Consider the following 14,760-nt stretch of genomic DNA (forward strand, 5'->3'; position numbering starts at 1 on the left):
AGGAGAGTTGTCAGTAGATGGAGGAGAAAAGGAGGAGGACATGGAGTATGAAGCGTTTTTTTTTATATTTTCTCGGTGGAAGGAGTATATATGATGCGTTTGATGAGTAGGGGCTTTTTTTATTTATTTAAATTTTTATTAGAATAAAGGGTAGAAATTAAGGTGATATTATGTCCAAACAGTATTCTAATATCATAAAGGGTAGAAATTAAGGATAATTGTCATCAATTAGGGATTTGATCCTGATTGAAATCTCTAATTGACTCAATCTCTTCATTTAAGAGAAATAACATTTTCCTTCCAAATAGAAAAATATTCTTTGCAAAACCCGGCACACAATGAGCCTATAAATACATGGTTACACTAAGTATTCAAGGTAATTCTAAACATAGCTCAAAAACCTGAGAGAGACACCTCTAACTCTCTCTCTCTCGTCGCCCCTCACAAGGCTAAGTGCCCATGTAGCCTTTAAAAAATATATATATATACTACAGTCCTGATCTCTTGGACTACAGGGGTCCAAGAGATTTGTGGTCACTCACCGTTGGATATAAATTCAACGGTTCACTCACTCTTGCACTCATTTTAAGAAACTTTTTTGAACCATTGGATTAATATCCAACGGTGGGTGACCACAATCTCTTGGACTCTTGTGGTCCAAGAGATCAGGATTGATATACACTATATGTATTTTAATATGATTCAATTCATAAAATCTTAGTAGTCCACCCAAATATAGCCTAGTAACCCATTATCCATTCAACTTTGTAGGTCTATAATCATCAATGGACTCCTTAAACAACCTCCATAGACAAATTTTAGGGAGGAATTGGAAAAATACAACTCTAACTATGCTCCCTATTCACCTCCTAAAATAGGGAGACCTCTAACAGCTCCTAAATCTGAAAAGAGAAAAAGGACTCCTAGTGGCTCTCTATAATTTAATGCTGCTTTGTTTTAAGCATAGTTTAAACTTGTAATTAATATTAACTATTTATATATATATATATATTATGAGTAATGCTATTTGGACACACAACATTGACACACTTAGTTGACACCCGTTGATGTGTCAATGTATCATTCGCTGAAAGAAAACGAGGAGAAAAGAAGAGCAAATGATACATTGACACATTAGCGGGTGTCACTAGTGTGTCAATGTTGTGTGTCCAAATAGCATTACTCATATATTATAGAGATGAACCAATCATATTGAATTAAAAAAATAACTATAGTATTTATGACTCTCTAAACGAGGGAGTATGATTGGAGTTCAAATTTTATAGAGAGCTCCTAAAATAACTTTTGTGTTTTTTTAGCTAAATTTTAATTAAAGAATAATAGTATATATTTAGTTAAAGGTTGGGAATTATTAGTGGGTTAATTAAACATCTCTTTCAAATTAATTGGAAAGGCCTTAAAAAAAACAAAAACACAAAAGGCGAAGTGGCAGACAAAACTTCACAAAATTGTATATCATGTTCACCTTTCCCTTTAATAATTGAAGTTGCACTTGCACTGACCGTACGAGAAAAAAGTTGAACCCTTTCCCTTTAGGTAACGTTTGCATACTAGTTTTATTGATACAGTTTGTAACTCCCTTCTACTTATATCAAACTCAATAACATTTCTTCTTGTGAAGAATGCTGGCCTTGTAGGTAATGGCAATGAAATTGTTTCAGTGGTCTGTCAACATAGATACGACGTCAGACATGGAAACTAAGGAGTTATTTGAACTTCAAACTTTGATGGCTTAAGAGAAGATAGAGTGTCCCCTCTTCTCTTCTCTGTTTCTTCCAAGTTTTCAAGCAAGAATGACAGTGATAAGAGGATTATTTCCTCATAAATTTGCTGCAATTGTAAAGTTCAGGTAAAGTTTTACTAATTGGGAGTTAATTTTACAAATTAATGCCAATATCATATATTACAAAAACTTAATCCAAAATTTATGTGTTACTAAAAGAGATGTTTCCATCAGCTAAATACAGATGATGTGTCTCTGCATGGACATCACGATCAGATAGCCACCATTTCCACAGGGACATACCGTCATCGTGCTACATTAGTGGAATTGGATAAGTCATTTGTTGAAAAAATTTCTGTTTCTTTTCCACTTATACTAGCTTCAACCACATTTCTTCCTGTAAAAAATGCTGGCTTTGTAGGTAATGCAGATAGCATGCTTTCATTTGTTAACATAGATATGACATTCGACATGGTCGGCCGATCAGCTGCATTTTCTTCCACGCATAGCAGGCCAACATGGATGCATCTTAAGAATTGATCTTTAATACATGTATCACCTACTGTTGGATCCATTAGTTCTAGCACTGTGCCTTCCTTCCATAATTCCCATGCCTGAAACAAAGACTTAATTCAATTATACAGAATCACACACCTCAAATTAAGAAGAAAAATTTAGTCATCACAACTGTTAATTTGCTTGACATACATATCCTACTATATTGAGCAGGCGATCAGCATTGTAGAAGCTATTGTTTCTCCTACCACTTATGATTTCAAGCATTAACACTCCAAAACTATAAACATCAGACTTTATGGAAAAGATGCCCTCCATGGCGTACTCAGGAGACATGTAACCACTGTACCAAATAGAACAGAAATTTAGCACGTCTCGGCATACAAAAATGACTGAAAATTTTGAATGTCAAATTGTTTACTTACTATGTTCCAACAACCCTATTAGTATTTGCTTCCAGTTCATTATGCTTGAAAATCCTTGCCATACCAAAATCAGAAATTTTGGGGTTCATGTTTTCATCAAGTAGTATGTTACTAGCTTTTAAATCTCTATGAATTACTCTCACTCTTGAGTACTTGTGCAAGTAAAGCAATCCTTGAGCAATTCCTTCAATTATACTAAAGCGCTTCTTCCAATCTAGTAGCATGACTCTTGTTGAATCTGTCCAATATATAGAGTGAAATTAAGATTGATCATGATATCATTGTATTTTTGACAATTAAGTGACAAAAGAAATCAAGTAATAAGATTTAAGTGAGTGCTTCCAACCGAATAGAAAGTAGTCCAAACTTTTGTTTGGCATATACTCGTATATTAGCATCCTCTCTTCGCCATGAATGCAGAATCCAAAAAGTTTGACAAGGTTTTTATGTTGGAGTTCATATATGAGTACCAATTCATTCTTAAACTCTAGCGTTCCTTGCCCTGAACATTTTGAAAGCCTCTTCACAGCGATTTCTTGTCCCGTCAGCAATTTTCCCTGAATTGATGACCCCCAATATCTCACTTGATGATCAGCTATTTATACTTAGCTATTAATAACAAAACACTTCCTATAATCTAAAGCCTTTACCTTATAAACAGGCCCAAAACCCCCTTGTCCAAGCTTGTTTTCTAGGGAGAAGTTGCATGTGGCAGCCATGACAGATGCATAGCTAAACACGCTTAAATCATGTCGCATCGTTCCATCATTTTGAAGCGCATTGGAATCAGTAGGTCTATCAGATTTCATTAAGTCAAGCAATTCATTCTCAATGATCTTTGTCTCGTTCTCCCCTATTTAGATTAAGGTAGTAAGTTAAACTTCTATATTTATAAGAGCACTTCCAGCGCTAGGCATTAACCCGGGCAAAAGGCCCCCCGAAGCCCAGTTTCGTACTCCAGCGCAGCACCTGCAGCCCGGGCAAGCCATGGGTCCCACCAGCCCTGGCAAGCCCAAGGGCAGATCTTGACTGGGCTGTTGCCCTCGGGCTGCTGACGTCAGCAGCTGATTTTCAATTTTTTTTTAACTGTTGGACCCAAAAGCCCACATTGCCCAATGGTTACAAGCCATGTGGCTTCTCCTGGAGCCTCCAATCAAAAAATCTTGCACAATCCAACGGTTGTCCAATTTTTGGCTAAAAAAAATTGAAAAAAATATCAAAAAATTCTTGAAATTTTTTCTATACATACCTACCAATATTACCTACCAATATTATTCACTTTCCAAAATTTTATTAACTAAAAATTTCAAAATTTTATCTGAAAATGTTATCTTGATTTTTAAGTGAGGATTTTACGATAAATATTAACACTTGGGAATTGAAAATCTTATCAAAAAAGCTTATCAAAATTAATGATTTAAGTATAAAAAATAAAAAATAAATTTAATTGAATAGTAATTGCCTTAGACTTGCCTTAGACTTAGCCCTCATGGGTGGAACCACAAATGGCAAGGCTGACACTATTCACATGAATAGTGTCAGCCCTTGCTTGCCCTTGCCCTAGACTTAGCCCTTGTGGGTGGAGATGCTCTAACAACAATTTTCAAGGATGTAAATAACTCTGTGTACCTGAAAGTGTAAATTTTCTTCTTCTTAGTAGATAGCAGACGATGCAGAGTACCATTAGCAGCAGAGCAGCAGCGGCGATGCCAATGCCAATCCATGTCCCCTTGTGTTTACCTGCATTGTGCAGTTAATGAACTTCCAGTTTAATTGCGTATAAATGTATGCATGTGCTCGCGCGGCAAATTATCTTTCGTTGTTTGTATGCATTGTCTGTTGTGGAATGATGTGAGCTGATATGAAATAGAAACTTCTGAACATGTTCGTACATCGAAAGGAACTGATATGAAATTGAAACTTGTTGACAGCTCATTAGTTCAAAAGGTTAATGATTTAGTAGGCGTACCATGATTGAGAGGTGACTTTTTTAACAAGTAAAAACTAAATGTAGAATCACCATTAAAGTCTTGAATGAACTCCCAGTTCATTCCAGTCCAAAATTGGCATCCAGTCTGATCAATATCAAACAGAAAGTTGAACCCAAGGCACTCACAATTTTTCCAACAAGAATCCTTGCAATCACTAATACTGAGACTTGTATCCGAATCATTCAGGAATGTTGAATTAGAGCTGGTTAGTCTAAAGAAACCATTTTTTAGCTCAAATGTATCACCAACATGCCTACAAGTTGGCTTCTCCGCCCACCTCTGGCACCCTCCATCAGTGTTATAGCCATAACAATTATCTGCCCTTGCAATATCAAATCCTCCAAAGTCATATAGTCGCCCAGTTGAGGTAAGCAACCATTGTGATGGAAAACTTTGGTTTAAAGCAATGTAAGTGAAGTAGTCTTCATTTTCGTTTGAAACGATGCTAACATTATACCTCATCATGATCTGCTTAAACCTCTTACTCGTAAAGGCTCCACTAGTCCAATAAACCACCCCACGTCTCTTAATCTTCAGTTCGCGCCCTTTGGGGTCCCATTCAAGGGTGAAAGGCCCTGTCTCTGGGTTGTACTCAGTTGACCATGAAGCTAGTGACCAAACGTGACCATTTCTATGGTTAACACCTAATTTCATGCCTGGCATAAGGGTGTCTGTTGGATAATCAAAACTTTGCCAGAAAACCTGAGTGGTCGATCCATCGACAGAGTTCACTTCTTGTAGGATAAAATTTCCAGATTCTAGAAGAGTAGCCACAACATTGCTAGTTCTTTTCGGAGCAGAGCAAAGCTCCAACCTAGTTCCTCCTTGGTCCATAATTTTCTATGTTTTGTTCTTGTCCAAGGTAAGAACTCCCGTCGGGTATAAAACATGCATGTCTCGGCTGGCAATCCATAGTTGGCTATTTGGTGTAGTGCTCCATATGGCCAACTGGCTGGAATTCAGTCGGTCGTACGTAATGAAACTCAAACAGAACTTCCCCTTTGCAGAACATAAGAAACTTGTGGAATTGAGAGTGTCACCTGGTTTGAGTGTATCCCTAGCAGCAGTATAAGTCCACATTAAGCTTGAAAAAATAAGGAACAAAATCAACTTTAGACTGCTATCCATGAATTTTCACAAACTACTTTAATTTCTCCAAATGATGAAACCTTGGCTGATCAAAATATGTTCTACATATCTATCTTTATTCTTTTTTGGTTCTGAATCTGATCGATCGATCTAAAGCAAATTATTGTGTGAATTTAACCATCAAAGTCACTTGAAAACTTAAAAGGTCTAGTGGCCGACATAACTTGAAAACTTAAAACGTATGAGTCCATTGCGCCATAGAAAATGAAATGCATAATAGAGAAAATCACTATCCAAATCATGCAGGATCACATAATTGAAACCCTTTAATCAGATAAGCTCCTTTAAACCCCACATTTCCCTTTTTCATAAAGCCTAGCAGCCAAAGGAAAGTTGTCAAGTACCTTTTGGCAAGTGATTTTTAAAGCCAGTTTGTATTGACTGAAAAATAAATAATTAAAAATAAAAGCTAGTTTATATGAAGGTAGAAAATTATCATGTAAGAGAAAACATCGGTAATCGACATTTATGAAAATATAGATAACATTATTTAAATTGAACATTGAGAGATGTTGACATAACCAACTTTTTACAGGGGAACACAAACCACAAAAGAGCTATCAACTAATGAGTGCTCCTAAACGAATCCTAAAATTAACTGATCAGTACATCATATTACCAAACTATTTATTGAATTACTAATTTACCCTAATATAAAATAACCAAAAAGGATATATTGAATTATGAAATAAATTTAATTTTAATCCCTACTCACCATATTCAACCCTAATCAAATGTAGAGAAATTATGATCGATTTTCTTAAAGAGGGGAGAAGAGGACCCGGAAGGGCTGATGATTTCATCTTGAACAAAATAGATCAGTTAAGTTGTGTGAAAGCTCAAATAAAGTCTAACAAAAGAAATGGATAAAGCGCGTTTTGGTTCAGTGACTCTTCAAAGTTAACTTCACTATATGGTCCAAGACCCGAATTCAATGGGATGGAGGGGCATTTTATGCTCTTCCTTTTTATCCATGGTCGAGGCCTCCAGCAGATTAGGAGAAATGTGGTCACTTTTTCTTTCCTCCAAAGGCACAAAGTGCAAGCTAAAGTGATGCTCCATTAAGTCTATTTGGAAACAATAATTTTACAAATAATAAAGTATCATTACACTTATGGAAAAGCAAGTATGATTGAGGCACAACTTTATCTTCCTACTATATCAGAAGGGGACAAGCCATTTATTGATAAAATTTCTGATTCCTTCCCACTTATATCACTTTCATCCTCTTGTGTTCCTCCAAAAAATGATGGCCTTGTTGGTATAGGTAATGGCATGCTTTCATTTGCCAACATAGATATGACTTCTGACATGCTGGGGCGATCAGCTGCATTTGCTTCCACACATAGCAGACTAAACATGGATGCATCTGAGCAATTGGTCATCAATACATGAATCACCTAGTTTCGGATCCATTAATCGCAGCCCTGCACCTCCTTTACATAGCTCCCATGCCTGAAATAAGCTTATATTCAGTTAGGGTATCAAAGTGTCTCAAATCTCACTTCAGAGAAGAAAAATTTTGATCATAAAGAGATTCATTTGACATACATATCCTACTAAATGACCCATGCGACTGGCATTGTAGAAGCTGTTATTTTTCCTACCACTTTTGATTTCAAGCACTAATGCTCCAAAGCTATAGACGTCAGATTTTGTACAAAAAATTTTCCCCTTGACATACTCAAGAGACATGTAACCACTGCAAATTGAAAAGAAAAAGTAAGATTAATTTTTTACATATGTAAATAAATGTGTGATTGGCAACCAAGAGTGCTAGACAAGATATATAAGAATGTATGACTTACAATGTCCCAACAATCCTATTAGTCTTTGCTTCTAGATCAGTATGAGTGAGAATTCTTGCCATACCAAAGTCAGAGATTTTGGGGTTCATATTTCCATCAAGTAGTATGTTACTAGCTTTAAGATCTCTATGAATCACAGTCAATCTTAAATATTTGTGCAAGTAAAGCAGTCCCTGAGCAATTCCTTTGATTATATTGAAACGCTTGTTCCAATCTAGTACAATGCTTCTGGTTGAATCTGACCAATACATGCAGAGAGTTAGATAAGAGTAAAAACTTATGCATATTACGAAATCTGATAACAAGTAGTCGGATTAAATTAAAGTGATGGTCTAATTCCCAACCAAATAATAAGCAGTCTAGACTTTTGTTTGGCATATACTCATGTATTAACAACCTCTCTACACCATGAATGCAAAATCCCAAAAGTCGAACAAGGTTTGTATGTCGAAGCCCAAATATGAGTGTCAGTTCATTCTTAAACTCCAATGTTCCTTGCACTGAACATCTCCAATGTTCCTTGCACTGAACATCTTGAAAGCCTCCTTACAGCAACTTCTCGTCTTGTCACAAGTTTTCCCTGAAATATTGATGATCCATAAATATTTCACATCATCAGTTATTTCTTAGCAATAATAATATACTTTTATATTATTATAAAGCCTTACCTTATAAACAGGTCCAAAGCCCCCTTCTCCAAGCTTGTTTTCCTCGGAGAAGTCTGTTGTGCGGAAGCGTCAACCAAGTGTGAGTGAAGATAACCACAACTGGCAAGAGATAAAATAATGAACACAAAAAAAACAACACCAACAAGAATACCAAGATTTATACTGGTTCGGCAATGCCTACATCCAGTTTGGAGACGACGGAGTATTCCACTATAATCAATGAGAACGTACAATAGTGTTTATCACTCAATTTCCCAAAGACCCAAATAACCCAAGCTCACACACTTACAATAGGAAGAGAAAACCAAATATACAAAGCAAAGAACAATTTGAGAATTTTCTTCTCTCTGCCGAATGGCTTCTTGCTATTTTTCCTCTCCCTCCCTTTAGTGTAATTTCAATTGCTGCATGCATCTCCTTTTATAGCCAAGGATAAGTGACTCTTCAAGAAACCAAACGGCCAAAGGCCTCCAATCAAGTAAGGTAAGCCATCCATGCTAGATATCATTATGTCTCCCATATGCTGCTGTCCCATGCACTTTGTCTGCCAATCAACTAACCATCATGGGTGTAAAGTAGCCGAAAGCAACATAGCTTTTGAGCCAATAATCAACAATCTCCACCTTGGCTCAAACCCTCAAAGTAGAACTCCCAATAGTCGTCTTTACCAATCAAGTCTAAGCAGTGCTTAAACTTGAGCAACGAAACTGGTTTCGTCAACATATCTGCAGGATTGTTGGTGGTTCCAATCTTCTCAAGAAGAATATCTCCCTCTTCAATAATCTCACGAACAAAATGGAACCTCACGTCAATGTGTTTTGTACGTGCATGATGAACTTGATTCTTTGCTAAATAAATAGCACTCTGACTGTGGCAATAAACATCCACATGGTCCTGTTGAACCCCTAAGTCATCAAGCAACCCTTGAAGCCAGATGGCTTCCTTTATAGCTTCTGTTACCGCCATGTATTCAGCCTCAGTAGTCGACAAGGCAACTGTAGATTGCAGAATCGATCTCCTACTCACTGGACCTCCAGCAATAGTGAATACAAAATCTGTAGTGGACCTACGCTTGTCCAAATCACCTGCGTAATCAGAATCTACATATCCAACAACACATTGACCATTAACTTTATCTTGCTGAAACAATAAACCAACATCCACAGTACCCAGAATATACCGTAGAATCCATTTCACAGCTTGCCAATGCCCTTTTCCTGGATTATGCATATATCTACTGACAATACTAATAGCTTGTGAAATATCAGGTCTAGTACACACCATAGCATACATCAAACTACCAACAACACTTGCATATGGAATTTGAGCCATGTAATGACTCTCCTCATCATTATTAGGAGACATAGAAGCACTAAGTTTGAAATGAGGGGTAAGAGGTGTACTAACCGGTTTTGAATTTTCATTCATCCCGAAGCGCTGTAGTACCTTCTTCAAATACTGCTTCTGACATAAACTAATTTTGCCCTTCGCTCTATCTCTTTCAATTTCCATACCTAGTATCTTCTGAGCTTCTCCCAAGTCCTTCATCTCAAATTCATTACTGAGTTGAGTCTTCAACCTTTCAATCTCCACTTTGCTTTTACATGCTATAAGCATATCATCAACATATAAAAGCAGATAAATGAAGGTTCCATCTTGTAGTTTGCGAAAGTATACACAATGGTCATAATGACTTCTTGTGTACTTATGCCCAATCATAAACCGATCAAATCACTTGTATCATTGTCTTGGAGACTGCTTCAAGCCATACAATGATTTTTGCAATTTGCAAACCCAATTTTCCTTGCCAGCAACCTTAAAACCTTCTGGCTGAGACATATAAATTTCCTCCTCCAAATCACCGTGTAAGAACGCCGTCTTGACATCAAGTTGAGCTAACTCAAGGTCAAACTGCACAACCAAAGCCAACAAAATACGAATAGAAGAATGTTTTACTACAGGAGAAAATACCTCATTGTAGTCAATGCCTTCCTTTTGAGCATAGCCTTTAGCTACCAATCTGGCTTTGAATCTTACATTGTCTTTTCCCAAAGATTCCATCTTCTTGGCATACACCCATTTACAACCAATTGCTTTCTTCCCCTTTGGTAACTGAACCAGCTTCCAAGTCTCATTTTTATGAAGAGATTTCATCTCCTCATCCATAGATTTCTTCCACTCCACGTTCTCTGAACTTCTGACAGCTTCTTTGTAGGCAGATGGAATATCATCTTCAATAACGGGAAGTGCATATGCCACAATATCAGTAAACTGAGCAGGCTTCTGAATTTCCCTTCTCTGTCTTCTGATTGCAATAAAATCTTGTTGCTGTGGAGGCTCTTGGGTAGGTGCCTCCTCTTCATCGTCCTCATTATCATAATCAACTGTAGGACTAGTGTCTGTAACATCAGACCTTATTGGAACAACTGGAGTCTTCAGTAACTCCACCTGCTTTGAACTACTCATAGTCTTGGTCGCTTCAATTTCACCTTCATGCTTGTTCTGATTAACCATAGCAGCCTCATCAAAAATCACAGCTCTGCTTACAACAAATTTCTTCTCATCTGGACACCAGAGTCGGTATCCCTTCACGCCAGTGCTAAAGCCCATAAATAGAGCTTTCTTTGCTCTTGGATCCAACTTGCTTTCCCTGACATGATAGTAAGCAGGACAACCAAATATGTGTAAATACTTGTAATCAGTACAAGGTTTTCCAGACCATACCTCTATGGGCGTTTTGCCCTCGTTCGCAGCAGCAGGCAACCGATTAATAAGGTGGCTTGCATAAGTAATTGCCTCAGCCCAAAACGCCTTGCCTAAACCAGCATTAGACAACATACACCGGACTTTCTCAAGCAAAGTACGGTTCATGCACTCCGCCACCCCATTCTGTTGCGGTGTCTCCCTAACTGTGAAGTGCCTCACAATACCCTCATCTTGACAAACTTTCAAGAAAGGATCAGACTTATATTCACCTCCATTGTCTGATCTGAGAGTCTTGATCTTTCGACCGCTTTGCGTTTCAATCATCTTTTTCCACTTCAGGAATATCTTCAAGACTTCATCCTTACGCTTCATGGTGTACACCCATATTCTTCTAGAGAAGTCATCAACAAAGGAGACAAAATAATGGTTACCTCCCCAAGATGCATTCTTGGAAGGTCCCCAAACATCAGTGTGAATATAATCAAGAATGCCTTTAGTGTGGTGAATAGCAGTGCTAAATTTTACTCTAGTTTGCTTACCCAACACACAATGCTCACAGAATTCCAATTTGCATGCCTTTGCACCTTTCAATAAGCCTTGCTTCACCAATCCTTGCAACGCTTTTTCTCCAGCATGCCCAAGACGCATATGCCATAACCTTGTAGTGTCTGTGCCATCTGCGTCAGCAGCTTCGGTGACAGCTGCTCCACCAATAACTGTACTTCCCTGCAAGAAATACAAGTTATTTCGTCTTGTACCTTTCATCACCACTAGTGCCCCGTGCACAGCTTTAAGAACTCCACCCTCAATGGTGATCTTGAGACCCTTGGATTCCAATGCTCCCAATGAGATAAGATTCTTCTTCATATCCGGTACATACTGAACATCACTCAATTCTCTGACTGTTCCATCATGCATCTTCAAACAGATTTTGCCTATCCCTTGTGTTTTGCAAGCATTATTATTACCCATCAAAACAAATCCACCATCCAGCTCCTCGAAGCTAGAGAACAATTCCCAAATGGGATACATATGATAGGTGAAACCTGAATCCAAAATTCACTCTTTGGAGTGACCATCAGCAGATGAACTAGTCAAAGCAAACTCAAAATCATCATCTCCAGATTTTACAACATTTGCTTCAGAACCCGCTTTCTCCTTCTCTTTGTTCTTCAATTTGGGGCAGCCTTTCTTCCAATGACCCTTTTGGCGACAAAAGGCACATTCGTCTTTAGCAGGAAACTTCCCTCGCGACTTTGAACGAGATTTTCCCCTCTTCCCAAATTTTCTTTCCTCTGTTCGACCCCTTGCAACAAGTGCCTCGGTTTGTGAATTTTGAGTCTTCTGTTCCTTCTTGCAACACTCATGATTCACCAATGCTGCAGACACTTCATCAAGTTTCACCTCGGATTTTCCATACAACAAAGTAGTTGTTAAATGATCATAATCATCAGGCAATGAATTTAACAAACATAGTGCCTTATCCTCGTCAGAAATTGTCACATCAAGGTTTGCTAAATCAGTAAGTATTTTATTATAATCATTGAGGTATTCGTGCATACCTTGACGATATTGAAATCGGAAGAGTCGCTTCTTCAAGAAGAGCCGATTTTCTGCGCTCTTGGTCATATACTTCTCTTCCAATTTCGTCCATAACTTCTTAGCAGAAGTTTCCTTCATATACGGGTATTTCAACTCCTTATCAAGGAACGATCGAATTGAGGCACAAGCATGAAGATTAATTCGTGTCCACTGCTTGTCATCAATATTTTTGGGTTTATCCTCCAGAACTATATCCAACTCTTGTTGATACAACACATCCATAACTTCACATTGCCACATACCAAAATTATTAGAGCCATTGAATTTATCAACCTCTAACCTTGTAGTGGCGATTGGATGTCTATTGGATGTAGGTGCCGACGAAGACGATGCCGACTCCTTCTCCTTCACAGATTCATCTTTATCTCCAGCCATCAAATCCACTCAGCACTATTTACGGCTACTGTAGCAAATCACTATTCACGACTACTATTCACAGCACTGTAGAACTGATACTGTTCACAGTACTATAGCACGCCAATTTCCGCAGTCGAAACTGGAGCTCTGATACCACTTGTTGTGCGGAAGCGTCAACCAAGTGTGAGTGAAGATAACCACAACTGGCAAGAGATAAAATAATGAACACAAAAAAAACAACACCAATAAGAACACCAAGATTTATACTGGTTCGGCAATGCCTACATCCAATTTGGAGACGACGGAGTATTCCATTATAATCAATGAGAACGTACAATAGTGTTTATCACTCAATTTCCTAAAGACCCAAATAACCCAAGCTCACACACTTACAATAGGAAGAGAAAACCAAATATACAAAGCAAAGAAAAATTTGAGAATTTTCTTCTCTCTGCCGAATGGCTTCTTGCTATTTTTCCTCTCCCTCCCTTCAGTGTAATTTCAATTGCTGCATGCATCTCCTTTTATAGCCAAGGATAAGTGACTCTTAAAGAAACCCAACGGCCAAAGGCCTCCAATCAAGTAAGGTAAGCCATCCATGCTAGATATCATTATGTCTCCCATATGCTGCTATCCCATGCACTTTGTCTGCCAATCAACTAACCATCATGGGTGTAAAGTAGCCGAAAGCAACATAGCTTTTGAGCCAATAATCAACAAAGTCTCCTGCGGCAGCCATAACAAATGCATAGGTAAATACTTTTAAATCATGTTCCATCTCTCCATCTTCTTGAAGCTCATTGACATCAGTACATGTGAACGATTGCTTTACCTCAAGAAGTTCCTTCTGATCAACCTTTGCCCTGTTCCCTATTTTGGTAAATGCAGAGAGCGTCACCTGGTTTGACTGTGTCCTTTGCAGCATTAAAATCCACAGTAAGCTTGAAAAAAAGAGGAAGGAAGCTAAACTGAGACTGCTAGGGGTAGCCATGACTGATCAGCACAAGGTTTCTAGACAAATGATGAAAACTTTGGTGACATATTTCTTATTGTGGCTCTGTTTTATAAAACCAAATTGTTGTGGGATTTCTTTTGTTAGACAAGACTGAGGCTCAGTTTGGGATTGCTGTCACTTTTAAAAAAAGTTGCTTCTACTGTGCTTTGAAAATAATTAGCTGTAAAGTAAAGCAGCTCCGTGTTTGGTAAACAATATTTTTAAAGTGCTGTTAGTACAAAAAGCAGTATAAAAAATGTTTGGTAAATTTTAATATAAAATTGTTGGAACTGTGAATAATGACTAAAATAGACATGATGTTAAAAGTGTTATGTACTAATCATGTGGTGGTAGTGATGGAGTGGAGGTGGTGGTGGTGATGAAGGTGGGGTTGGTGGTTGTGGTAGTGGTGGTGGTGGTGGTGGTGGAGTGGTGATGAAGGTGGAGTTGGTGGTTGTGGTACTGGTGGTGGTGGGGATGTCGGTTGTGGAGGTGGTGGTGGTGGAGGTGGTGGAGGAGGTGGAAGAGGTGGTGGTTGTGGTGGTGGTGGCGGAGGATGAGGATGAGGAGGATGTGGTGGTGGTGGTGGCGGCGGTGGTTGTGGAGGTAGTGAATGTGGTGGTGCAAGTGGTGGAGTTGGATGTGGAAGTGGAGGTGGTGTCATTTTTTAAAATGAATGATTGTATTTTGGGAATTAAAAAAATTCATTAAATATTCATCTCTGCTTCTTTTGAAAGCAATTTTGAAAAGCAACCCAAAGCCTGCTTTTAAAAGCTGCTGTCAAAAGGCCATTGCTTGGG

General features: G+C 38.2%; 1 protein-coding gene and 1 pseudogene across 3 annotated transcripts; both read right to left on the bottom strand.

Annotated features, from left to right (window-relative positions):
* Positions 1–1,873: 1,873 nt before the first annotated feature.
* LOC110774595 (G-type lectin S-receptor-like serine/threonine-protein kinase At1g11330) lies at positions 1,874–5,506 on the bottom strand. 2 transcript variants are annotated; one of them, XM_088251699.1, is made up of 7 exons: positions 4,655–5,506; positions 4,315–4,425; positions 3,336–3,538; positions 3,032–3,242; positions 2,686–2,923; positions 2,453–2,603; positions 1,874–2,358 (listed from the first exon to the last, which is right to left on the bottom strand). In XM_088251699.1, the coding sequence occupies exons 1-7, from the start codon at positions 5,337–5,339 to the stop codon at positions 2,050–2,052; spliced, it is 1,908 nt and encodes a 635-aa protein (XP_088107825.1). In that variant the 5' UTR covers positions 5,340–5,506; the 3' UTR covers positions 1,874–2,049. The 2 variants fall into 2 exon arrangements, with proteins under 2 accessions (XP_088107825.1, XP_088107824.1); XM_088251698.1 differs by lacking the exons at positions 3,032–3,242; positions 3,336–3,538.
* A 1,358-nt stretch (positions 5,507–6,864) lies between these two features.
* Positions 6,865–8,713, bottom strand: LOC110774594 (cysteine-rich receptor-like protein kinase 6; annotated as a pseudogene). Its single transcript, XR_015835516.1, has 6 exons — positions 8,453–8,713; positions 8,302–8,354; positions 7,978–8,213; positions 7,634–7,871; positions 7,377–7,527; positions 6,865–7,280 (listed from the first exon to the last, which is right to left on the bottom strand). The product of XR_015835516.1 is annotated as a cysteine-rich receptor-like protein kinase 6 (transcript).
* Positions 8,714–14,760: the final 6,047 nt, after the last annotated feature.

Source organism: Prunus avium, chromosome 4, assembly GCF_965620075.1.
Source record: "Prunus avium chromosome 4, drPruAviu1.hap1.1, whole genome shotgun sequence".
Taxonomy (NCBI): domain Eukaryota; kingdom Viridiplantae; phylum Streptophyta; class Magnoliopsida; order Rosales; family Rosaceae; genus Prunus; species Prunus avium.